The sequence below is a fragment of the Neolamprologus multifasciatus genome, chromosome 15 (genome assembly GCF_963576455.1).
Source record: "Neolamprologus multifasciatus chromosome 15, fNeoMul1.2, whole genome shotgun sequence".
Classification (NCBI taxonomy): Eukaryota; Metazoa; Chordata; class Actinopteri; order Cichliformes; family Cichlidae; genus Neolamprologus; species Neolamprologus multifasciatus.
The window spans coordinates 13,133,579-13,161,460 of NC_140453.1; the positions used below are offsets into that span (position 1 = coordinate 13,133,579).

Genomic DNA, 27,882 nt, shown 5'->3' on the forward strand with positions numbered 1-27,882 from the left:
TGTCGTCTGCGGGCTGTGAAGCAGTCTAAAGTTTCTAAAACTTTAAGATCGTTAGGATGAATATGGTTTGGGTATAACAGAAAGCCTTCATATCAAACTGCAGGTGTGTAGTAGTCAGTAGGTGGGAGGGTCTTCTTAAAGAAAAAAAAAAAAAACTCCTTTGGATCTTAGACTTTTTTGGACTGAGTAATGATTAGGGGCTAAAGCAAATGATACCATTAATTTTAATCATTCACATTAAGTCTCCTCAACTGTATAGCATTGTCATTTTTAATGGCTGGAATATCCTTTTAATGTTGCTTTAACACAATGGCTGAAAAAGGATGTTTTTAATAAAAATCTATTTCAAAATGCTGGAATATTTGGTTAAGGATAAAAGCTGGAGTTGTGTTTCTGTGGACATACACAAATGTTTTTGTGAAGTGAAAATAACGCCCTTCCTTCCGGGCACTTAAACATTTATCATTCTCTCATCTAATTTAGAGGGACACTCCAAGAAACACACATGAAAAGTTGAGAGTAAATCCTGCTTCAGACTAACCTCATTAATCATTAGATGACAAGTGTTGAGGTTTGATACACAGCCGTATCTAAAAGGAACATAGTGTTAGTTTAGGCACACCACCAAGTCAGAGTCGGTTGCAAAGTGAAGTGCAATCTATGAAGCGCCTTGAGGCGACATTTGTTGTGATTTGGCGCTATATAAATAAAATTGAATTGAATTGAAATTGAAAGTGGGAATCGGTTGATCTCCTTACTTATGGCTCTGTTGATATCCTCATACAAATCCAACTGGTTAATCTCCAACAGCCTGCTCCATCCAGCGCACAGTTGCTGCACGACTGTGAACTGCTTTGCCGTTTCTGTCAGGGCTTCAAGCTGTCTTCCACATGGACACAATAGTTTCAGTTTGTTTGGTTAGCTTTTTCTCCTGTTTTCCTGCCTTACATTTTTGTAGCTTTCTCTCCTGCAACATTGTGACCACTTTCTCCACCTCGTCTGAACAGGAACGTGTTTTCTTATGTGGGTAAGGAAATTGGGTTCAGCAGTATTCAGATAGTAATAATAATAATAATAATAATACTACATTTTATTTAAAAATAGCGCCTTTCAAAGCACCCAAGGACACTGTACAACAGATAAAAACACAAAAACTGAAAATATACACAATAATAAAAATAACAGCTAAAAGTTAAGAACATACAGTGGTTTAAACATAAGTGATTTTAAACAGATGAGTTTTGAGGGTGGACTTAAAAAGAGGGAATGAAGTAATGTTTCTGAGGTCAGGGGGTAAGGAATTCCAAAGTCGAGGGGCAGAGCAACTAAAAGCCCTGCCCCCTATTGTAATCAGACGAGCGGAAGGAACGGAGAGAGAAAGAGAAGATGAAGATCTGAGGCACCGGGATGGGTAGTACATCTGTACTAAATCGGAGAGGTATGGTGGAGAGAGAGAATGAATAGCCTTAAATGTATAAAGGATTATTTTAAAATGGATGCAAAATTTAACCGGGAGCCAGTGAAGCTGCTTCAGGATTGGGGAGATGTGGTGGGTAGAGGAAGTCCTAGTAATAATACGGGCAGCAGAATTCTGGACACGTTGGAGCTTGTTGATGGATTTTTGTGTAAGGCCAAATAATAGTGAGTTACAGTAATCAATTCGAGAGATAACAAGATTATGGACGAGAATGGCAGTGGCATGAGGAGTGAGGAAAGGGCGGAGGCGATTGATATTACGGAGTTGAAAATATGCTGCACGTGTGACATTATTGATATGTGAATTAAAAGATAATGTGCTATCAAGAATGACACCCAAGCTTTTCACAGAGGGAATACTATGTATTGTACACAGACTGCAAAGCCTGTTCGTTTGGAATGATTCTGATTTGTTAACATAGGCATGTTAAGAAGAGCTAAACAGGCTGCTGCACACGTTTCGTAAATTTACAAACTTTTGGTTTTTTTGCTCTGTGTAAGAATGTTTCCATACACATTTGTGTTAGAGGTTGTGACCAGCAGATTTAAAGACTTATGGGAACTTATTTGTTTTCCCATCATCTACTTTTAAAAGATCTTTAATCTTAAATTTAATAAAGGCTTTGCATAAACAACTTTTTAAAAGCAGAATTTAGTCCTTTTTCTTGCCCCCTTAGGATCCCACAGATTCATCATGCAACCCTTGTGGATGTCACAACACTTAGCTTGGGAAGTTCACAGGACGCTTATAAATCAGGACATGCCGTGTGTCCCATCAGGATGGCACACGTGAGACAATGGACCATCAGTTTCACACACTAAAGCAAATATGTTGCCTATTTGTTGTCCCTCTTAAATGATAAGGACTGGTCCCAGCAGCATGGGGTCCTGCTAACGGCCAACCTCATCTCGTCACAAATACTAGAATAGAGACCCCCTTGGACTTTTCTCTCTCTCTCTCCGCTTCTCATTCTCACACGCAAACACAAACACACAAGGGCCAGACCTAAAGAAGCGCGACCCCTCTCTCTAATGACTTGAGGGATCGTTGACCCACGAAGCCCCTGAAGCTCCACTCTAAATCCAAAACTATCCACCTGCCACTCCCCCTCTCTGCTACCTTGCACCCCTCACACACACACACACAGTCCATGACGAGCACTTCCAGCTTGGCAAACATGCGGCAGGAACGTTGAAACTCCTCAGTTCAGCTAAGCACGACTTGCTGATGACAGAAACCTACAGCCACATTGTTCCTTATCTCATGCCCCCCTTTATGCTCCTCCCTTGCGTAATGTTAACTAAAAAAATAACAGTATAACTTTTTATAATAAGTGTGATTATCACTGGAATGTAGACATCGCTTTTAAGAGGAGATGTTAGTATTAAGGTTTTTGGGGTTGCCAAGATAATTCGGGCCATTGTGCTGTAGTGGTCACTATGGCAACCTCGAGGTATCCATCTCCATGGTTGAGCGGCATGTGGAAAGACAGTGAGAGAGCAAGAAAGGGGGAGGAAACGAGGGAAGAAAATGCTTATTGTCAATAAACCGTTCCATTCCTCATAACACTTGGGCAGTGCAAACACTGGAGGAGGGCACAGGGTTCATACACACTCTTATCAGCTTTTATTGCCACACACACACACACACACACACACACACACACACACACACACACACACACACACTATCATAACAGCACTGTAAACTCATGACTTAAAAGACCGGAGGCACTTGAAAATGTTTTACTGTGTGAGTGTGTAATCAGAAATTTAAAAAAAAAAAAAAGGAAAAAAATTCCAAAACCTCTTTTGCATATCCTGGAGGGAGGAGGAAGGACTGCAGGCGGAGAGAGGCGGAGAACTAATTTGATGGCTGTTATTTCAGTGGGCAGTGGGTGACTGAATTTGTGCTTGCATGTGTGTGAAACCAGGTCCAATCTCCAACTCTGATAGCCTGACAGCGTCTTCATTTTCTCAGCTGTTCACATTTTAAAGTGGGGGGGGGGGGGGGGGGGGGATGTTTCTGTGGTAACGAGGAAATGTAAAGTGAGAATACAGCGGGAAACAGATTCAGAAGACGGGAACGACCGTGATTAATGACAGGAGTTAGTGGGTGGAGAGGTCATTCATATACAGTTTCCCGCTCCCTGTGTGACCCTGTCTGTCTTTGTCATTACTGAGATGGATCATCAGCAGACACATATACACAGTCTTTTCTTCCACTCACAGACTCTGTCATAAACACTTAAAGCCTTTGTTCTTGACGCCAGAGCTATTCATTAACCCTTTAAAAAGACAGCGTTGTCCCTTTTCACTCGAAAGGATAAAAAAAAATTAAAAAAACCCTTCCATCTCTCATCATCTATTTTGTATCCAACATATCTTCGAAATTAATATCCAACAGAAGCAGCATCACTATCACTTAAAACATGTCTTCATAGGAGACCTTTGTCATCACAGTTCGAATAACAAACCATGTGGTCAATGTAAGGGAAACATCATTTCCATGGATTGAAAGATGTTTACTCACAGCTGGAAATAAAGGAAACAGGCAACGTGTGTCCAAAAGTTGGTTGAGCTCTCTTGACTTCCCTTTGCTGTTCGGGGGCTTTGTCACATGAATGTAAACAAAGGTAATTTGGAGGCATTTGCAAAACATCTGATGCCTTTGTTCGCTGTTTTAAGTTGTTCCAGATGTTATGTTAATGTTTATATTGATTCAAATCTTTTTTAACCTCTCCATGTAATGGCAGCTGTTCAATAGGTCACCGTTAGTCCAATAAGCATATAGAGTTGTGAAGCAAAAACTTGTTGGAAGTGGACCTAAGCAATCAGTAGCGAGGATAATTTAATGTTCACAGGGAAGTTAAAGTAATGGCTCCAAGAAACGTCAGTATCTATCAAGGAGTAGATATGTAGGCAAATACTATATTGGGAAATTCTGTTTTAACAGACCTTAAGGGGGCAATCTTGGAAATCGAATGTAGCTCAGTAAAAATAAGATCCCTTCCAATCTAATCATGAAAAATAAAGCTGCACCCAGCAGATGATTAGTTTAGCTCAGCAAAGACAGCAGAAAAAGCAGAACCCGCCTTAAATCAAGATAACAAGCCAAATCCACCTACAGTGCCAGCTCCTCTACACTAGTGTATGCTTAATGTTAAGAAACAGCAAACAGAAACTCAAAGTGGTTACATTACAGTTGAACTTAACAGTCAACGCATGATATCGCCGGTGTCGGTGTTGTTCCTGTTCCTACAGCATCAAAGTGATGTTGGTCCAGGATCACCATTGCAACAATCATATTAGCATTAGCCAAGAAGCTGGCTAATGATATTAAAAACTACCACCAGTGAGCCAAACTAAATTTGGGTAAAAGCAAACCTAACTTGAGAATATATTTATCAAGTTGCACAAATCACATGAAAAAGAAAAACACTCAAAATGCAGCGTATTTGTCCTTGAACAGCGTTTTTTATAAACAAGAGCTTTTGTTTCTCGTTTCCCCGCATTGCAAAGCTGCAAGCTATGACATCACAACAAGATGATTGGTCAGCTGCAATGTTGATCCTGGACCAACATTATGATGTTGCAGGATGATGATGATGATGCAGGAACACCACCGACACAGGGATATCAGATTCATCTCAGTCAACATTTAGCAGCTTGTACACAGCTACAGCCATCTGATCCATGTGTGTTGCCAGTTTTCTGTTGCTGCTTTTCTGGCAAATGCAGTAACTCTTTTGGTATCGACCTGGACTGTTTGCCTGCATGCTACCTACACGGTCAATATTACATGCACTATAAGTGGACTAAAAGCAGATAGAAGGCTTGATGTTGTCCCCTGCAACATCAACATGGGGAAGAGATTACTGAACGTTACTGAAAATTACTGAACGTTCTCACACATGTGAACTATAATTGAAAGGTATATAAAATAAAGTTGTGACAATTTGAACCAAGCTTAGCTGAACTGCATGATTTTGCAACAATTGACCCACATGCAGCCCAGCTAAGTATTTTGAAGTGACACAGACTGACTGTTCTTAACACACCACCTGTGATGTGAGAAGTTGTTGTCCTGTTACTGCCTGCCTGTCTGACGCATCAACATGGTCTATAAATCATGAACAGATGTATGGAAATTCTAGCATTTGTTGTGTTAGGACTAATTTTGTGAAACAGGAAAGGAGAATCTGCGATCCCGATTATCTAAAGTGATGCGGTGATTTTCCCCCCACTTCCTGATTTATGAGTCTTTCTGATTCTCGGACGGTATTCCCTCAGGCTGCAGCAGTCCATTCTCAGTGCCAGAACAAGTTCAGGAATTTCTGCCTCATCCCAGCCAGAAATCTGACTTAAGCAGCAAATAGAACTTATATAAGAGTAGGAATCCCTCAAAGTTGGCCAGAGAAGCTGCAGGGAGCATCCAAGAAAGCGTGTCTTCGCCATTCCAGCAGACAAAACAACAACAACAGCGACACAGAAATAACTCAAGCATTTACGTCAAGAACAACAACAGCAACAGCCGCAGCTAATGATAGAGCTGGGTGGCACCAGGGGCTTGAGCAGAACTCTGGAAAAGTATTTATGATAGGAGGGATTTTCAGTGTGTTTGGATTTTCATCAAGAAAAGGCAGATAAATGAAAAGAAGCAAGATTTGTTGAGCGACTTTTCACAGGAAAATTATACTTAAAAATGTGACAAAGTATAAAGCTCTGAAACAGAAGAGAGAGTAATGTGCAGGGCCACAGTGCATGTGTGTTACATGTATATACACAGAGTTATTGTGCATTAAGCTAGTATGAGAGCATGTGTGGCGGATATCAGGAGGAAGCAGTGTTTGGCCTCAGATTAAAATGCAGGACCTGGGGGTCCTGCCTCAGGAAAGGAGACCAGACAGGGGGATTTTTCTCACATTAGGGAAACACATGACACAAGCCTAATAATATACACATATATACAAGCGATCCACATATACAAATTTAAATAGAAGTTAATGTGTTATTGTTGAACTGTCAAAAATGATCCTAGAGGTACTCTACTGCTAAACAGATTTAAACAATATTTAAAGTCATGCTACACATGCCAGAGATTTTAACTGTAACTTTATTGGGTCAGTTCACTTTCTTCTGGGGGAAAGCAAAAATATAAGTCTAAATCTGTGCCCATCAGAAGCTGGGTGCTCCAGTTAGGGCACCTCAAATGAGGACAAACCACAAAGGAGAACACACGAGTATATGCTCAGATACACACGCACACCCACATACACCAAACACTGTGTCATTGCATCCCAATATAAAGTAACAATGTTTCACTTACAAGCTGTAAAATTTGATTTATGTCGTATTTAAAGCTGACTGTCAAACACTCACTGTGTCCACATCTTTTTAAGAATGCATTTCTAATCAAACTGCTGTGAAAATGATGACAAATCTATTATAATTGGATCTAGTGGCATTTGGAAGATAGGGGAGAATAATACAGCAAATTCATGACCACAGATTTAAAAAACAGAAAAACAATGGTCAGCATGCCTCAAGCTGAAACAGAAACTAACTACAGCGGGCTGCCATGAAGTCTAATTAGACAAGTTGGCAAAACGTGCTATTAGAGTCATGCTAAATTGAAACTTTGGGATGTATAATTGCCGGCCAGACTGGGTTTGGAGGAGTAACGTCTGCAATTATGATTAAATAAAGACCTGGGCTTTTAAAAAGGAGGAAACAACACAAAACGTGGTGTTCTGTAATGTCTGAGAGCAGACACACTGAGGCATAGCCTTATTTACAGTAATTATCAAAGCAGTTCACACAGCCAAAACCAGAGGCCACACTCTATGCCTTGTCGGTGTACTGATCCACAAAGAGGCTATGATAACCTGTCACTCACCTCAGACAGACCATTTCTACGATTAGCCTTTCCTGAGCTCCTGGTATCCCAGTATCCTTTCACAGGTTAGATCCATTTAGAAAGTTTCACACCTTCTTAGAAATGCTGACACGAGGTAGGTAAGGCTTCGCGTCAAGGCGGCCCAGTCCGTGGTCCACACTTCTACAGTATGAGGTCAGTTCAGAGAGAAAGATAGACACCGAGTGTGAAGAGGGAGAGCGAGGGCGGGTGAGGAGGGGGGGGGACAGATGGAAGCAAAACGCAACGGAACTGACTGCCCACTGGGAGGGGAGGGAGTCGGGAGGGAGTGGGGGGGGGGGGGGGGGGGGGAGAGACTGGGAGAGAAGAGCTCGTAGATCCAAGCAGCCCACTTCCTGACCAATTACTGCTGCAAGACTGGGCGCTCTCCCTCTTTCCAGCCGGGCCCTCGCTCTGCCCCCTCTCTCACTTTGCGGTGTGGACTCGCTGCAAGAACTGGAGAGCTGCCAGCGCTGCAGGCGACACATGTGACAGAAATTGGAAAAAAAGCAAGCGGTGCCGTCAGTGAAACTGTGACAACATGCCTAGAGACCGAACAGAAGCAATGATGATGAGGTGACTGGGCAATGTGAAATAACAATCGGGAGTGTGGGTGGGCGACATGATCCGATGCTCAGGGAGAGAGGGAAGAAAAGAAAAGAGGGCAGCCCAAGGATGAGCTGCCTCATCTAACCCCAAAAAACACACCAACAAGTGGGTCACGTCGCATACAGCAGCACTCTGGAGCCTCCTTGTTGTTCTTTACTCCTTGGAGTTACTTTCAAAAAAGGTAAAACTACTTAAAAAAGAAAAAAGGTCAAGAAAATATATTTCATGGTTTAGAGTTTGAAGTGCAACCTGCTGCGAACAGGTCTGTATGAGCACACACAACAAATATCCAAGCCAGTGGTCATTGTGTGTGCGTAAGTCATTTGGTTATTGTTCTGCATCCTAACAGAGCAGGATGGAGGAAAGTCCCTTTTCTGGAAGCCAGTGACTGTTGTTCCTGCCTCCTGGTAGCGAGGCTTCCTGGGATTGATAAAGCAGCTCCAACCAGCACACACACTTTCTTACTTCCACATTTTTCTTTTTTACTGCTCTGAGATTTTCCAGGAAAAACAAAACTGCACGTGGTGCTACGGCAGTCGCATATGGTGGTAAACACTGACCTTTGATAAGAAACCAACTAAAAAAACACAACTCTAATGACCTTAATCTTCTGAAATATACATTTGAGTGAACACTGGAATGTGCAGAAACTACTAGCATACATCAAACAACCCAAGGAATTGTTTTAACCCTTATCTGTGACCTACTGTAGCAGTGACCACACAAACAGGACTGATGTGAGTCACTTAACTGGCTGCCATTATTCCAACCAGGAAAACACACAGACACTGTGCTAAGCCCTTGCAACTGAACACCACACCTTGCACTTTAAAACCTGAAGAGACAATGACACGTTCGAGCTTTTAAAGCTTTAAATTCTACTTCAAGGACTAGATGGCTGAAGTGTTGGGCAGCTTCTCAAACCCAGAAAAGTAGACTAAAATAACTGAAGTCAGTAGACTAATAATTAAAATCTGGGATTAATGGTCAAAACAGTGCTTAATAGTTAAAGTAATGCTTGCATATATGCATTTCGCTTTGATACTATTAAAAAAAAAACATTAATAACAGACCAAATATACTTGGAGTATCTTAGTTTTCTTCTATGCAAATGTATGTCTCATTTACAAGAGAGACCTGTTCCAGACAAACATTAAAATTACAATAATTTTAATGTTAATGTTAAAACAATAAAAAAAGCTAAATTTGTCTAACGCAATGCTAATATGCTAATAATCACGGACCAAAAAAGTAGGTGCAGTTAAACTATGTATCCTGTGTGAAGTCATGGGTGTTATTCAGCCGTGTGATTATTCAAAGGAAGTAAGTCATATCCCACTCCCCAATATTGGGCGTGCCTGTCCACAAGCCGGGAACACTACATTAAATTTATGTTTCTTGTGGACAACGTTAAGAGGTCAATATATTTTGGTCTGGAGGGGCTAGTAAGAGATTATTAGGTGTTGACGAGTGGATATTCTGTGATGCAGGGATAACTGCAACAGCAGGAATGTCCCTCCCCTCCTTTCCCGCTACCATTTCCTGCTAATCTTAAGCTTCTTGTTTAGAAATGAACAAATTAAACAGGATGTGATGTCATTATGCAGGTGATTCACACTCATGCAGCTTTTCCAGGGATTTCCTCAGGTCACGTAAGTGACAAGAAAGTACATGTTAATGAGATCATCATCTTTTTATTTTGTTTGGTGGCCTTCTTATTCTGATCTCACTCTGAGTATATCTCAATGTTACTTTCGAGACAGACACGTCATTTCAGACACGTCATTTCTTCTGTATTATTATTCTGTATTCACAAAACCGTGAAAACTACTCATACTAAGAATGAAAGTAACCAATTTGTTAAGTCATCGCCGCTTTACATGGGCAGCTGTAAATTACACAAAGTTAGAATAAAGTTTTTTTGCGGGATTTTCACTACGAGAAACTGATACTAGGCCCCCTGCTATAAATATGAATGGGACATCTTAGCAAGTACATGTGTTTGGGATTAAGATTAAAAGCTTTAAATTACAGTTCGAAACCGAGCGGAGGCCACAAGTCAGCCGCTGGGCTGCTCTCGTCAGAAGTACGAGCCAAAACACGACTGCTCGGACTAAGATAAAGGAGGGGTGAGGAAAGCTGTCTGCGTCTGACTACAGCTGATGGTGAAATGCTGATGTGTGTGCAGGCGCCGCAATCTGTGCGTCTGCCTGCATCTGTGCAGGCATGCGGGTTTGTGAAGGATAAAGAGCCATGAGTGTGTATTGGCTGTATCGCTTTGACCTGTGGAGGCTTTATTTTCCCTCATATTCATATTGGGCTAATACGCAGCCTTTCCCATGCCAGTGAAAACCCTGGAAGCCGAGCCCTCTCCGGCCCTCTTCTCTCTTAGGGAACCTAAGATGTCACTGCACACAAAAGGAGCCATGAAAGCCGTCCAACTCAAGCAGGGGCTATTATTTACAGTACCAAAAGAAAAATCTCTTCTCTGTCAAACGCTACCCCCCCTCCGCCACAAGCGTCAGCCGTCTGTCTCCTTGTAATGCTTCCCTTTTTTTGCCCTTTTCCAGTCCCTTCATTTCTCTTTAAGTCTTCTCTGTCTTCCTCCTCTTTTCCTTCAATCAGCCCTCTCTCTTTATAGCCCTCTGTCTCATAACATAATAAAGTAAATTGTGGGTTTTGCAGCCAGTAAGCCCAAAATTAGGCGTAAGCCCCAAACTGAAGCTTTGCCAATCTTCACTGAGCCATTCAAAGCCAACAGAAAAACCCTTCCTGATCATATAAATCCCTCTAAGAGAAGAAACTCCACTTGGTGAAGTTTGCTTAAAAAAAAAAAAAAAAAAAAGTAAAAGCTTTCCATAACAGCTTCACTTTTCTAAACTTCCCAAATCATTTGAAACTAACAACAATTGCAGATTAGGCAAATTACAAATTTCAAAAGCAGCTGGGTCTTTTCATGCCGCTGAATGCATTAAATTAGCCGTATCCCAACTAAACTAAACAAATGCTTCCTTTGAAGTGTGTAACAAATAAAAACGCTTTGATACTATTAAAAAAAAACCCCATTAATAACAGACCTAATATACTTGGAGTATCTTAGTTTTCTTCTATGCAAATGTATAATGTCTCATTTACAAGAGAGACCTGTTCCAGACAGGTCTCTCTTGTCTGGAACAGGAAACAATACAAATTTTTGTATTGGGAATACAAATTTTTTTCCCCCCCAAGCAACAGGCATTTGCTGAATGTGTGACTTTAGATGAATCTCATCCCACAATGCTTGCTTCATCTTCATCCCCCACACGCCCAAATGGGAAATCTCGTATAAAGCATAGGCAATACATCTGCAAGCCACTTTGCAACTCTCCTATGTCTGATTCGATCTCTTTCATTAATCTGTTGTCATAAATGTTTGCTCTGTTCTGCACCGAGGGAGCTGCTCCCCCACTTTCTGTTTTATCATGTAGGTAAATTTAAGAAAAAGACAACCCTGAACAGAACATACAAGATGAGTTACCGCAGATTTAAACTACAGTCCTCAAATAATACTGGTAAACTGGCACAACTGGCACCATCCCCATTTAACTTAAAGTTACACAGTACAGATGAGTAATTCGCATTGAGTGCGAGTCCTGCTCATGCGTGGGAGAAGAGATCAGAGAGATATTAATTTCTGTTATTTGCATGGCAGGTTTCTAATGTTGCTTAGCAGCATTATCCTCAAATCTGTTGCGGTATCGACTGGGCAGCCGAATCCTGTTTCAACTTGTTGATTGGAAGCTACTGTATGAAAAGTAAACTGTGGTCCAGTTATTGGCTCAGTGTTACTGCCGGTTGTGCTGACCGAACAAAAAAAAAAAAAAGTGCTGAGGTCACGTGCTACTTAATAACAGCTAGAGAACAAGACAAGAAATATGTGACAGTCTGACCAAAGAACATTTTCAAAAGGATGTGGAAGAAGAAAAGTTTCTGCCCTTGTGTTTACTGTAAGCACAGATGTTACTGACAGGTCCTAACTTGACACAGATGTGACGGAGAGGGCCCCGAAAACACGGCAGCACCCAAAAATATCCTGACACAGCACTAAAGGAAAAAACAAAAATGAAGAAGCCAATGTGCAAAAATAGCTAAAGTTTCAACCTAACATTGTGCAAATAGTGAAGTGAATAACACTCATTATCGTTTCAGGTTTGGTAATTAAAGTTGCCATGGAGAAGTATATTATTTGGGTTATCTGCAGAGAGTGCACACAGACTATCTGATAGAACTGACTGCACAACAGAAAGACGTTAGCAGTTTACCGTCTACAGTATTCGTCTACATGTGCGATCATTCATCTCTACGGAGTTAGATTAGGAAAATCTTATCACAAGCTCCAAAATCAGAAGCTATTCTCTATATGCTGACAGAATGCATGTTTGTGTTGCATTTAAAGTTATCAACTATCCAGTTCCCAACATATGGAAAGATAAGGGTCAAATTCAGGCACGAGCCAAAAGGCGTTAACCTGGAGATACTCTACTAGATTTTATTCTATTTTATCTCACATCGTCACTGTAATTCTACCTTTAATTATCTCCTACCCTCTTTCTCTTGTTATCTGCTGTGAGGCTCGCTGCAGTGTTTGCCACCTGTATAATGTTTCAGCGAAGTGTGCTGTTAATATAGGCCAGGACTTCAATGACAACACCCAGCCGCCCGAGCCAGACCCTAAACCTGCAATGCAAATGCGCATGCATGCACGCGCACTCACTTCCCCATGGAGCTGTAACAGAACTCGGGATCTAGGACATGACAGAGAGGAGAGTGAGAGAGATAACATTAGATAGAAAACAGCTTAAAACTGAAACTGTCAAAAGGAGATTTACTATTTACATAATCATTTATGCAAGATAAAACACTAATAGAGTCAATACAGTTAATCTTACTAATGACTCATCTTAAACAGTGCAGATTACAGTAGGTGTTTTGGAACCGTTTGTTTTTCTCTATTAACAAAGGGAACAAAGATGATTATTCTTGTATCCTTTTGTTCACTTCATAGATTAATGACTCAAGCCATAAAATAACAACAGTGCATCATAATAGGACGCAAGGTAATGTGTAACAATTCTGCTTCTAACCGCTCCAAATTTCAGATATTATACCCAACTATTCTACTGTACTCTCATTCTCCACTTTATTAGGTATGGTTGTTTAATGCAAATATCTAATCAGCTAATTATATGACAGCAACTTAATGGATGTGGCAGCTAGACATGGTCAAACCAGCCCGCTAAAGCTGAAATGGAGTATTAGAATGGGAGAGCAAGGTGATTTAAATGCCTCTGAATGTGCCATGTTTGTTGGCAGCAGTTGAATATTTCTAAAATACCACTCCTGTCAGTTAAGAACAAGAAACTGAGGCTGCAATATGCACAGGCTCAGCACATAACCACTAGTAAAAAACAACAAAGGTATGCAGAAGAGCATCTCTGCATTCAAAACAAATGAAAACTTGAAGAAGAGTTACAGCAGCAGAAGACTACACTCAAGACCCCCCTGCACTACATCCTTCATGAGGGCGTGGGTGCTGGCTGTGATAATCCTGACCAAAAAGGACAAATGAATGAGAATGAAAACAAACTCTGCATGAATGTGCTTGTGATGTGAAATGAACCACAGAAAGGTGTAAGTCTGTCTGTGGCCCGGCTACAAGAGAGACGAAGGGAAAGCTAGATAGAAGAGGGAGTAGGCTTGTTTATTTTTAGCATCGGTCCCCGTGTGCACTTATCACCAGGATGTGATTTAGAGACGGGTTTCTGAGCTTCACAGCTCATTATGAGCTGTCTGTAGGGGCTTATAAGGACCTGCAAAGTTTTTACACAGCACCGATGAGCCTTTTAGTACTTACTGTGTATTCTGAGGTGAGAATAACTCAAAAAAAAAAAGAAAAGAAAAAAAGATAAAAACCCTCCAAAAACTAACACACCGGGCATGAAATCAAAGCCATACAAAATACCGATGTTCTGGGAATGTATATAAAAGTCCACCAAACGGCACCTGTGGAGCGCTCGACAGTGCAACTTCCTATCGTACATTTCAGTCACATCAAACAGGATCTCACAAACACACGAAGTCCACTCATGCAGACGTAAGAGGCTATTTATATACACCACTTCCTTTTATTTACCCAGCTCATTGTTCAGACCACATCTGCTGAGGACCAAGGGCACAATGGCCAATCCATATATGTAGCTGACCACACACACACACACACACACACACACACACACACACACACACACACACACACACAGTGTAAGGTCGGAGCCTCACACAAAACACATCTTTCAGAAATATTGACAGGCCTTGTTCAGGATCCAAATAAGAAAATGATGCCACCTGTTACACAGAATGACATTCTTGCACTAGCACTCTATACGCGTGCACAAAGCCGTACTCCCGGATACCAAACTCAAATTAATTCGTACATGCCTGCATGCAAATCAGCACAGACTTGCTGTTCTGCTGACTTCTCCTGGCATAACTGGACATCGGGTTAAGTGCTGAAGATGTCATCTCGTGACACAATAGAGCCCCTCATTCTCCAGCAGCTGTGTTAGGCCCCACGTCTTTGTAGGGCCTAACACAGCTGCTCCTAAACAAAATAAACGAAATGCGTGCGCAATAAACTCTGATTCCCCAAATACTATAATACCTCAGCCCTTTCAGCAAGTTACTTCCTATGAGCACAAGAACTGCTCAAAAAGGCCTCTCCAGTGTAAACAGCTTAGACCATTATCTTCCCAACCCTCCACCAGCAAGCCACAGGGGTACAGTGGTAGGACAGAGTAGGGGAACAGGAAACCGGTACGGCTTCATTTTCAAGCCACTAACCTACCATCCTCACCACAGAAACCCATAAATCAGATCCAGGTAGATAATAATATAAATTAAAGTAGTTCACAACATCCAAAAATATGACTCATAAACTGACATCAGCCACATAAATACATGACCTATAATGTGATTTTCTAACCTGGCTTCCAAAATGTAGAAGAACACCAGTTGAAATGTAGTGATTTGCTAAATAAAATAAAAGAATTCTGCATTTAAAAACAGAGTAAGACCTACGGGAAGAGACATCCTACTCCAGCTCAACAATACCATCAAGTGCCAAAAAGAATCTGTCGTAGCAAGAGACAAACATGCACGCATATACACCACAGGAAGGTGGTTAGAGGATAAACACACATCCTTAAGTTTTCACTTGGGGGCTGTACTTGTACTTTTTGGCTGGCACTGTTGGAATGAAAGCTGCTCCCGATTCCCCCTCCCTCTACATATTTTCTCCTCGGTACAGGAAACAGTCGTTTGTCAACACCACAAATAAATTGTTGTTTGTTTCCTGTCTTGGACTGGGAATTTCTTTTTCCTCCTTTTTTTGGACCAGCTTTACAGATCTTGATCTGCTGTCTGTCTGTGTGTGCTGACATGTGATACGTGTTTTTCCTAAGCCAAGCAAACCAGAAAAATATGGGACCGAGCCTTTTATTTACAGAGAAAGTAAAACATACAGAGTCAGCAACAAGGGTTGCAATTTAGGCTCAAGAGATGTTTTTCCTCACTCACATTAATCACAGGTTCATTTGACTCCGTTACAAAAAATAAATAGATTTAAAAAATATATATATATGAGTGGACTATATTTTCAAAACAAGTGCAAAGTGTTGAAAAATGTCCAAAACTAACCACTTAAACTCATAAAGCTCATTTAGAAACCAAATGCCCAACTGGCTCCACTAATCCTTTGCTTATTTGGGCATCCACAATGCTACACCCCAGTGCTCAGAGGGAGTCGGACCCCTGCCCCACTCCAGACGGGGGTTTCCCTGCCAAACGCTGCGCAACAATAAAACAAAGCCATCACACTGGGGCCAGAGGAGGAGGAGGGGGAGCAGGGTGGGCATGCAGGGATGCGGGGTGGGGTGGAGGGAGGGCGGAAAGTGAGAGGAACAGCTGCTGAGTGGGAGAGCTGGATGAAGGGGGAGCGTAGGAGAAAAAAAAGAAAGCTGGAGGAAGGGAGGGGGGGCTTCTCTCTTTTCTATGTCAGTGAAATAAATTACTTTTATGTTTGCAGCCTGTTCAGGCTAAGCTATCGTTAGGAATAGACCCCCCTTGCTTCACTTCATGGGCCACCTCTGTTCTCTTTAAGCATTCGCAAATTTACAAAAGACGTAGCTCATAGCCACACTATTCTCTCCAGAATATTGGATTAGTGTGGAAAGTCCACATCTGCCACCTTGTCATGCACATACTCTTTTTTTGTACTTTACAGATAGTCCTATACCTCTGTGTGAGGAATTTTCCATATTACAGTGTGTCACTCTGTGGTTGAACTTGCTGAGTGCTGAAAGATCAGCTAAATACAGGAATGGAGATGAAAACTAGGAACTGCTGTTAAGTCAAGAGCTAGAGACCGACTGTGTCTGTGTGACAAGCTTTTACTCGCCAGGATTGAACCTTTGCCCTTCTCTTATATCAAGCTTTAATATCTGGAGCTAATAGTTAAACATACACTACAGTTATTTGCAATAACTATGGTGTTTTTTTCCCCCAAAATTGTTTTGCCCATCTTCATTCTTCTCCTGTAGGCCAGAAAACTCAGCTCCAACTTTCCTACTGCCACCTAAAGTGACCGATCACAAAATCAATTCTGCTATTGAATTCAGGTGTTTTCAGACCTGTTGTATAGTGTATAAGAGTATACACTCAAGCACCTAATCATGCAGAAATTAGAGACATTTATGAAAGAACAGGTCATTTGAAAGAGCTCAATTAATTTAAATGTGAAAATGCAAAAGGATGCCACAACTGCAACAACTCAGTTTGTGAAATTACTTCTTGTCCAGATAGTCCACCATCAACTGTATCATTAGAGTAACATCAGCATAAAAACTGTGCGCCAGGAGCTTCGTTGCATGGGTTTCTATGTACAATGTATAGGTGGCCTGGTACTTTTTGTCCAGTGTACCTATTGTAATTTCTGACAACTAGTGGTGATCTGGAGGCAACGATGTGATAAGACTCATGAAACACTCACGCGTTGTTTGATACAATGCCCTGGGTGGAAAAAATGCAAAAGTCAGAAAAGTACAGTCAGCTGGACAGATAGTAATTCTTGTTTTTTTTTTGTTTTTAATTTCCCAACATTTTTTGTTACTTTATTTGCCATTGTAGGCCAGACAACTAAACAGCATGCTAAAACACCATGAAGCTCATCAAATTCAGCAGAAGCTGCACATTCACAAACCGACTGTGTATTGGTTTACAACTATACGTGACAATGTTGGCTTGAGGTACCCTGAACTCTCTTCCTGCACAATAAAGTGATCACTGACTACGTCAGGCCTGATTACGCTGTTAGACTGCAACAAGAGAAACCTTATATTCTGGTATTCATGTGGAAGACTGAGACACACCGCTAACTTAAACACTGCTCTCAAAAAAAACAAAACAAATGTCTTTAATCCTTTTCCAACACTACATGGAAAGAATTGTGCTGCTCTCAGAATAGTTGTCTTTATGACAGCACACACATGTTGATGTCAAAGGGCAATTCTTAGAAATGTTATCATAAATTTACAGCATAATGCACTCTGATTGTTTTAGTACTTTATATATTCAGCAACACAACATAACCTCATTTTCAAAGTCCATTTGACAGCCTGCTGTTAGCTACTCTAATGTTTTGAAGACAAAACAATGAGGCACAAATATGTGAGTTGCACACTTTACACACCCTTCTGGATCACCTGGTTCGACCCATAGGTCACACACCTGATGTTCAAGTTAATACAGCCACTGGGAACATCCAAATATAACCATTCACTCCACTTAACCTCCCGTAAAAAAAAAAAAAAAAAAACCCCACACCCTCTAGCAGATCATTACATGAGGGAACCTTTTAAGAAAACAAACGCGTCCATGCTCACAGGTGTACACACGGGTGATCACACACACAAACTACACCCTTTTTGGCTCCTACCTCAATGCACACTGTGCTGTCGATCTTACGTGCTGCACAATAATGTTTAATATTTAGTATTTACTGTCATATTCCCATATATCATTGTGATGTGGTTTATTGTATTACTCTCGTTTTCTTCTGCTTGTTTTCTTTTTTCTTTCTCAACAGGTGATCCAGGTGATCGATATATGTATTTTTTTTTTTATTTTTTTTTTCTTCTGCTTATTCTGTTGGTTTTTGTTTTTTGCCCTTCTCCCCCGTCCCTCTTCTCAACTGTTTTTCTTTCCCTCTTTCTTTCTCCCTTTTCTTTCCCCCGTCAAGTCTGTCCCGTATTCAGCAAGTGAAAATAAAATAAAGAATAAAAGGTGAATCAAATGGACCATTACGGCAAAGCTGGGATGGTCAATTTGGTAAAGAAAATCCGTTGGGCATCTTTCTTCGCCTTTAGACAATAATTCTGATGGCAAAAGAGCCAAAAAAAAAAAAAAAAAAAAGCAAATGAAAACTTTCAGACTTGCAAGTGTAGCCCCGAAACAAAACGTATTTGGGATATTTTGGCCAAATAAAAGGAAGCTGGTTAGTCTATAATTTGGCCCATAAGCTTAAAAAAGGTTTGTTAGTTTCAATCTGCCAACTTCCTTTCCACAGCTTTCCATTTTTTTCTCAGCAATTTTAACAGACACACTCTTTTTCTTTTGCTCTCCACCTTATTCAGCTGGCAGTACTTTTCACATGTACATTAAAATGAATACGTGCCAGAAATAGCGCAGGGTATTTTTGGGGTGCAACTGAAGACAACAAAATCAGCAGGGAAAGAAGCCAGGCCACACAGAAGGGGACATGAGGAGAAGGGAGGGAGGCACTCAGCCCAACAATGGCACACATTCATTTTCTGCTTTAGCTGGGTGTCATTCTGTAGCTGTTAAGTGCGACACACCACACAGAATAAAATTCTGATAGGATGTTAATATAAAAAAGTGCTAAAGTCTAAAGCTAATGTGCAAAAGGATCTATTCTTTAAACAACAGAAGGCCGACTAATTGCTTGGATTGATAGCACACCGACTACTCAAACTCTGCTTTTATTTTCTAGTATAAATTCACACTAACTAGAAAATAAGTAGTCATGTTATTTGCCTAATCCTTTCTCTCACTTCCTTAAAATATCCAACACTGTTATAATAAGGCTATGTCTATAGACTCTGAGGTACCACATCTACTTATCACAGGGTTGGCGGTTGCTTTTCCAGCCCACACGACAGCGTTTGTGACGATCAAACAGGAATGAGTCAAATTACGTTTTTATTTAAATTCTGTCAATCTTATCATTTCAACTATTGATAATTAGTCTTTGTTTGTTTTTTGAAATACAAACAAGCTTTCTTCTAAGATGGGAAAAATAAACGGGTAATCATGAAAAACTTGATGAGAAATGCAACTAGTGCGGCACATGACACAACACAACCAAACATTCAAAATGGTTTAGTCACTGAGCCAGTGAAATAGAAAGTATAATCTCCCAACAAAACCACCCTTGTCACTTGCATAGCTTTAACCTCAGTCATCAGACTTTAATCTCTCTTATTCATACCTGATGAAATCTCAGTTTCTATAGTAAAACAGTGACAGACATAATGCCCAGGAAAATTAGGGGAATGCACAAATATTTTGAAAGGTGCCGTCACAATCACATTGATTAAGTGAGATATTGAATAAAGACCACTAAAGCATTAAAAAAAAAAAAAACCTCAAACACTTACAAACCATTTGAAATGTAAAATCAGGGTGACACATTTTATTATAACACACCAAATCCTGGCAAAATCCTCGTACATGACCAGTTCAGAAAGTTGGCACACAGGTACACACACAGATACTGACCTTTGAATCATTCAAGCATAAAAAGGAACCCAACTCAAAGGGATGAACCAGTGTTATTGTGTTACACATAATAAACAACTTGGCAAAGATACCTTTATGAACTTTGCCGTGCAGAGTGTGTCACAAAAACAATTTGTTCCCATTTCTTTAGCTGAATCTACAAAAAATGATGCCATTCTTAAGGATGGGAAAAATTTCTAATGGGTATTTAAATGTAAATAGATTTTCTACCACAGCATTTATCTCTGCGTAGTTTCCCAATAAGAGTTCCAAACTGATAAACTTAGCAAGAATATGCCCGCCTGGTATAAAAGAAAAAACAAACAAAAAAATTGGTTTTAATGGCATGACTTCTTTGGGTATGTTGAGTTTGTGACTCCCCCTGACCCACTTGGGAATTCTCCCTTTCCTCCTCCTCTCTCTCTCTCACCCAGTAGACAATATCTAATGGATTATTACATAACTCCCCCCCCCCCTTTTTTTCTTTTTAAATACAGATGAACATGATAAAGTTTGAAGAAAACGTCTCATGAGGGTTTGTTCTCAGGGTGGAGTGTGGGAGCTTGGCTTAATCCTGCACTAAGACTTCACCAGTTAGAAGCAAACAGCTACAACTACCTCACCCACTCAAAGGTTTGCTTTTACTGAACATCACCTCACATCCTACACTTATAATTTCAACGTGCAAGCCTTTCTTTTGTCACTTCGCTGAGCGGTATGGCATGGCCAAAACTGGATAAACTACACATGTGGCGAGATGATAAAAACACCAAAATACAAATATGTTTTAGGCAAATATGCATAAATACCTAGCTGTAGAATAAACCTTGCATTTTTTAAAGATATCTTATGTAAATAATTATTGGTTGATTGGATGGGAGTGCTGTGATTGCTGTGTTTTTAATGGATGAATAAACTGAACCTTGAACCACCAATGGGGTGAAGTAGGCACACACACTTGCACACACCACAAAGGACAAAGTGCCATAATTACCCACTTGATAAGCATGTATGTTTACATGCCCTTATTATAGTGAATTAGCTCTCTACTGCCACACACTGAGTGCAGACAAGGACACAGATGGGACTTGAGATGCACTTAGTAAGAAATGCAAACCAAAACAGTCAACCCCTGATAATGTATACACACCCTTAGCATGCAGTGATAGTGTCAATGTACAATAAGTGAGTATGCGGATGGAGCTCCATTCCCATATATGGACTTCAATCAGGATTACTTTCTTACAACCTGGAATTAGACTCCTGCATTTGGAGCAGCATTTCAGCAAGTATTTCAGTCTCACCCCGGCCCTGACCTCCAACCTTTTAGCCTTTGGTTTACACGGTACAATCAGCAGGGAGCAATGAGCTGGGACGTGCAAGTGCATAGGCGAATCCTTTGAAAAGCCAGCGCAGTGGACACAAGTGTACAGTTGCTGTCAGTAAATTCAAATAGTAATTCTTTCATATTTAAGATGTGGTGTAAGTGCATCCGGTGAGTTGTTTGTACTGAATATTTTAAGTATTACTCAAGCTTCAGAAAGCTCAAAGGTCTTTGGAAACTGGTGCATGAAAGTGTGTGTAGCTTTACACATATAATAACTTCATATTTTGCTTCCAAGGAGCCAGATTTTATTGTTTTTTTTTTTTTTTTTTTAAATTGGTCTTGAGCAATAGTTCTGCAAGACTTTTTCACTTTCAATTTCAGTCTAGCTGTATATAGAAGACATTTTTCATGTTTGTATGAAGTCACTTAACACTGACCTATAGATCATTCAAGCATGAAAAAGGAACATAACTCAAGAAACAAACCCGTGATGTTTCTACATATAAGCAAAGCTGGCAAAAGTACAGACTTCCTTTACTTAAGTAGAAGTACAGATACCTGCGTAAAACTACACTCCAGTAAAAGTTGAAGTATCGAAGCAACTTTTGTACTCAAGTAAAAGTGAAAAAGTACAGGCTCAGAATTGTAATCAAAATAAGACAGTAAAAAGTAGCTCCTTGAAATTCAGATTCAAGCTAACCTTTTTGACTGTGTGACTTTCCCTCCACACCTAAACAGTAAACAGGGGTCACAGTGGGATTTAGCAGGTGGGGAACCCAACAACAGATGTTTGACAAGCTATCATTGCCGATGTCCATTCCCTACACTGACACTATACTGTTTTTACACTACACAATATAAATTTGGAATTCAGTTAATTAAAATAAGCATATTCACCTTAAATGGAAATTCATCTCTGCTATGCTTGATATAACCTGTAACCTAAATCTAACCATGAGCATCACAGCCACTGTTCAGCAGTCCAATATATTGCTTTACTGTGTATTCACCACAGTACTGCAGACTAACCTGATTATCTCCTGTCTTATCATTGTCCTCCATCTCTCAGTGAAGTTAGCTCTCAGTCAGGGAGAACCCTTTGAAGTACAGCAGCTGGAGCTTCAGGTAGCAGCACACTGTGTGACAAACTGCACACTGTATAAAAATGTAGGGAGTAAAAGTAAAAAGTTTTTAGACAATACTCAAGTAAAGTACAGATAACTGAAAATTCTACTTAAGTACAGTAACAAAGCATTTGTATCTGTAAACTTTGTTACTAGCAATGTGTCAGAAAAACAATTTGTTTCTATTTCTTTCATCAAATCTAAAACATGACACAGGCTCTTAGATGTGAGGCTGCATTTCAGCCAGTGGTGTTAGAGAGCTTATGAAACTGATGACATTATAAACACAGAAAAGTACCATGAAATGCAATCGGGAAAGCTGATTGGTCATTCTTCAGCATGACAAGGAACCCAAACCCCAAAAAAACGGTCAGACCAAATATCAACTTTCAAGTTAATTAAATTGTGAAAACTTGTTTTCACTCTCTATGAAACTGTGTTTGCCTTATGTGCTGTATTTCCATGTATGTTTGCACATGTTTCAATAAATTGCTGCACACATGTCCCAAATTTCTAAATATAAAGAAATAAGGGTGGCACAACACTTTTGTACAGAACTTTACATACTATACTTCTGTTCTATAGCAACCAAATATGAATTTTTAAATATTTAAAATTAAATTACATATTGGGGTCATCGGCTATTTTACTATATGTCTACCTTCATTCATGGTAATCTTTCTCTTAACACTTCTTATTCAACTAGGTGGGTCTTAAAGTTGCTGTGAAGCCACACTTAAAGTATTTTCATACTTGCACCTCATGCCAAATACTAAAGTCAGTGGGCCAAACTTTCCCTCTCCCCGTCACAAACCTTGTAATTAGGTGAAACATGTTTTTACAGCATATCTCTAAGTACTTTAAGTAGTGGTTAGTAGTATAGAAAAAGCTTGAGCAGACACACGCACTTAAATCACAGACTACAGGTATGTCTCCTGGAATGTCTTTGCCTGCTGAGCAAATACAGAAACCCATCTTTGTTATCAGATGCACAGAATGGTTTGTGACACACAGCAAATTTACACAAATAATCCCAGCCACGCTTCATTTAACATGTGAAGTAGATGCATGAAGTGTGCAAAGGGGGCATCATTTCTATATGTGCTCCTTAGACTGCTCAGGTAAAACTATGCAGTTTGTAATCCCAGTGTCGCTCTTCCTCTGTGTAACAAAGACGGACACACACAGTCTCATAAACATCTAAACTAAAAGATAATAATAAGCTATTTAGATGCCATACCAGTCTGTCTATATTGCCCAGTTCTGGCAGTGAACACGACTGTTTTACTGTGTATACATCATTAATTTAATTCCTTTTTAATAGTTCAATATCCTTTAATTCAAAATTTAATGAAAAAAAACAAAAACAAACGATCTCCATTAATGAGATCAATTGCATGACCCAATTTTGGACAAGTTTTAGCTGTTGAACAAATGTCAAACATGGTACTTATGGCCAAACAGCTCTTTGGTCTTGTCTGTTCAAACGACATTCACCATCATCAATCAATCAACTCAAAGTTTTGCATGTCTGGTATTTAGCACTCAGATAAGGAGGTTAGCCCAGTTTTATAGCTAGAGAAAGTCCTGACAGCGGACAGTATCCTTTTTAACTTCAAGAGAATCTTTCATCCTCAAATCTCAAGAATACAGTGAACTATTTTCCTGCAGGTGTTTCCATGAAACCACCTGGGCGCTTTTTCCACTGTCAGCACCTACTACAAAAACACTTTATGCAAAGCTCTACACTATGAATAGAAAGATGGAAGTCTGCTGCTAAACAGACAATCCAGTAACCCAGACCTGAGGAATAAAAGTATATTTTGGTTTTGAAAAGGAAGTTTAAAAGTTCTCTGTCTCGCAGTAACAACAGTCCAAAAATATCCCTGTTCAACACAAAGCAGGTCTCTGCATGTCCAACAGCTCTTGTCAGGGGTTGGACGTGGAGACACACACACACACACACACACACACCTTCCTATAAAATAGGAAGCACATGGTGATATCCATCAACCTTTTTGTGGACTGACATTCACGCACACAGACATACAGACAATCACAGGCATTTTGGAAATTATAACAGGAAGCCACAGTCAGAGCAGCACAAGTTCATCCATCAAAGCAATGGGACGACATTTTTAAAAACACACAAACATGCGCGGGGGCGATCAGAACTTGTCCAAATAAACCAAACATTCATGTGCGCCCTTCTCCTTACACAGCTTTGCATGTGAAAGGACATGCTTTGCATTTCAGACAAGGCCAACACCACTGTTTGCATCTCCACTCACGGCAGGTAGAGTAAAAATGACAGGCATTTTGTTCTCCGTTGTTGTTATTAAACACTTCACAGATGAGCACCTTTTGATGGAAAAGTGGTGGTAAAGCTTTTCACGTTATTTAGTAAAAGGTTGACAATATTGCCTATAATTTATGCAAAATTTAAAGATTTTAAGAGTGTGCACTTTGTATGTCTTTACAAAGAAGTTTAAATTAAAGCTGGATGTGCTGTTAGCAAAGCTCATTTCCTTTTCCTGTATGACAAGCAAGAAAGGTCATTCAGCTGTGCAGCTGAAGCCCACGTTGCCTGATTAAGACAAAGTCAGGTGATGATGGAAGCTGGAGGCCTTTTGTTGCTTATTTCACCAGTTTTCATCCGCTCACTGTTGTAGCAATCTTCATGAATACTATATACAGAAGCCATTGCTGCTTCGAGTTCGAGGGTAAAAATGATCTATAAACAACAGTGAAGAAAGTTATTGAAAGGTCAAACAGCTGACGGGTAAACTTTTTGCCTCATATTTTTCAACCTCTTCTCTTCACATCTTCCTTTGAATCCCCTTTGTCAACTCCTTCACGCCTCAGCTCCTACATGTGACCTCCCAGCAGGGAAGGTCGCCAGCAGCAGGTGAAAGAGCATGACCCCCAACACAAAGACTCGCTGCCCTCTTCCTCAGCTTCAGCAGAGACTGGAAAAACAGCAGCCTATCACATCTCTCAACACTGACAATTTACCAGGAACAATTACAAAATACCAACAACAGTAGCCTTAAGCAGGAAATGGAGATTCAACAAATCCTAAAATTGAACTGCTGTGAAATTGCATCTATACTTGAGGTTGTTTAAAATGAAACAAAAGGAGTGGAGATGAAAACAACAGTGGACAAAATAAGTCATTTCCTGTTTGTGTTTTTAATCAGCTGTGCTTCTGTATCGGTCTCCCAGAATGCACAGTGGCATTCTCTTCTCATCAAGAATACATCACATATGTGCCAAGGCTCCTATGGAAGCACAACTGAGTCCTTTCCGCTTGGAGCGCATTTGAACTCCACATGCTATCTGGATCTGCTTCAGGCAGAACAGAGATAAAAGTGTGGATTACAGTGGACATCAGGAAGGTATGAATATTATCCTTAAACGCAGGCATGTGTACGCACACAGTCGCCACACAACATCAATCTTTCCTATAAACCATCATGCATATTTCGAGCGCACATCACCTGCACCTTAGTTTGAATGTGGCGTGATTTATGATCAACTTTGAGAGAAAGAAACTGGATACAGCGTGGGACCGAAGGCATTCTCTGGAGCCATCTGTCTGAAGGTACTTTGGTAAAAACATCACTCAGAGAGAAAGCTACTTGACAGGTGCAGCTCATCCTAAACTCAAACATAAGATGAGCTACATAAGCCTACATATTTTACAGTCTGATTAGCATTTTCATCCTTCGGTCTACGCTAACATAGATCCCCATGGCGGTGTAATACGTAATCTTAGGGCCACAGTGTTATTAGAAGACAAGCAGAAGACAGTAAATCAGCAGGACTAGATTACAGGATATGAAGTCCTGTCTTTCCTGGGTTTAACATTACACGGGGGGTGAAGGTGCTAAGGTCACTAAATCTCAGGTTACATTCTCACGAGATTTAGAATAGCACAGCACCTGCCGTCCTCCTCTGACTGTGACGAAAGAAGGCAACACGGACGGCTTAACCGAATATTTCCACGTGACTCAATTTTGCTGTTATGATATTAATAAGGGATGTGCTGTTCTGTAAAAGATTATATCTATGATTAAAATATCAGTTTTTCTGATACCTGATTTTTTTTTGTGCCTGAGAAACAAATGAAACAAATGGATAAATTGGGGATTGACCCACTGACCTTCCGCTTGGTATACAACCTGCTCTATCACAGTCAAACACAGCTAGCTATGAACTTATTAGAAAATAATTAAAAAACTGCAAGATTTGATAGCCACATTTCACAGTACACAATTATTACAGGTAAATAAACTAACATCATAAATGACTGATTCTCTGCAACAACGATTTAGTGTTACTTGGGTAAACACAACTGCTTTTCAGAGATGTGCAGATACCTGCTGCTTTCTTTGTAGACAAATACTAACGGGTGGCTGGTCCATCCCCTTCCCTCCCCCCTCATACTGGAGGTGAGGGTACAGAACAACACCAGGGAGACAAAGACGATTAAATCAAACGCGCAGGTGCCATCTTTAAGTCCTGTATCCATTTTTCAATAATGCATCCATGGGGGCAACGTGTTGCATCAGCAACATGTTGGTTTCCTGGCAGCTGGAACAAAACTAGCCACTTCCCTCATTTCCCTCAACCTGCACATAAGCAGCAGCGGTATCAAACCTTTCATCTAACCCTCAACAAGTGAGCCTAAACTATCCCTTTAATCCAGCATACAACAGCAGGAACAGTCGCAGTGATGGCAACAGTGCCTTGTCAGTCAAAGCTGCAAAAGCTTAATATGTTATTTGTGGTGATGTTCTGCATTAATCATTATTTATAAAGATTAAAGTGATTCAGCGTGAAAGTCACCTGTGAGTGGCAAAAAGAGAGAAAAACACTGTGGTGAAATTTGACTTCCTTCAGCCATCTGCTGGCGTTTCATAAGAGCCTGGAGTGTGTCCAGAACTGTCAGCTCTTTCTTAGTCCAGAGAACATCACTCTTTAGCAAAACCGATTCTTTGTAAAAAGAATTCTTTGTTTTTTAAAGATCAAAGACCCAAACATTGTTAAAAGCAGAACTTCACCAGTCACACACACACTTACCACTAGCTACATGTCATTACATAACCGGTGTTATTGATTCATAGTCATTCTCATGCAACCTGTTCCGCCAGCAGTCTCTTCCTTATCTCCTATCAGCGTTCATCTGCCAGCAATTATCTTCCAGTCCTGCGATCTGACCTGCAGGCTGTTCACACGCACAGTAACTCCTCTGCGCAGCACACCTGTTTCTGAAATCACTCCGCTGATAACAGCTCGGGATCCGTGTTTCAACTTCACCTTAGGGCAATTCATTAGACTCACGGGAAGGGATTGATGGGGGACCTGCTCGAAAAGTGCACCGAGGCAGTTTCCGCTCGCTGTTTTGTGTTGCGGGTGTCTTTGCAGAGGGCATGAGCAAATCCTCGTCCTCCTGCAGCCACCGGAGACATGTCAACCTTGAATTGGAGCGCTGAAAACCCTCCTCGACACTTCATTAAATCGCAGCCACGCTG

General features: G+C 40.5%; 1 protein-coding gene across 1 annotated transcript in view; it reads right to left on the bottom strand.

Moving 5' to 3' along the window:
• LOC146501726 (pleckstrin homology domain-containing family G member 1) overlaps positions 1–27,882 on the bottom strand; it is a 62,572-nt gene extending 34,690 nt beyond the window's left edge. The window contains 1 exon segment of the mRNA XM_085132004.1: positions 27,692–27,882. Within this exon segment, the coding sequence (XP_084988130.1) occupies positions 27,692–27,782 (91 nt within the window). The 5' untranslated portion in view covers positions 27,783–27,882.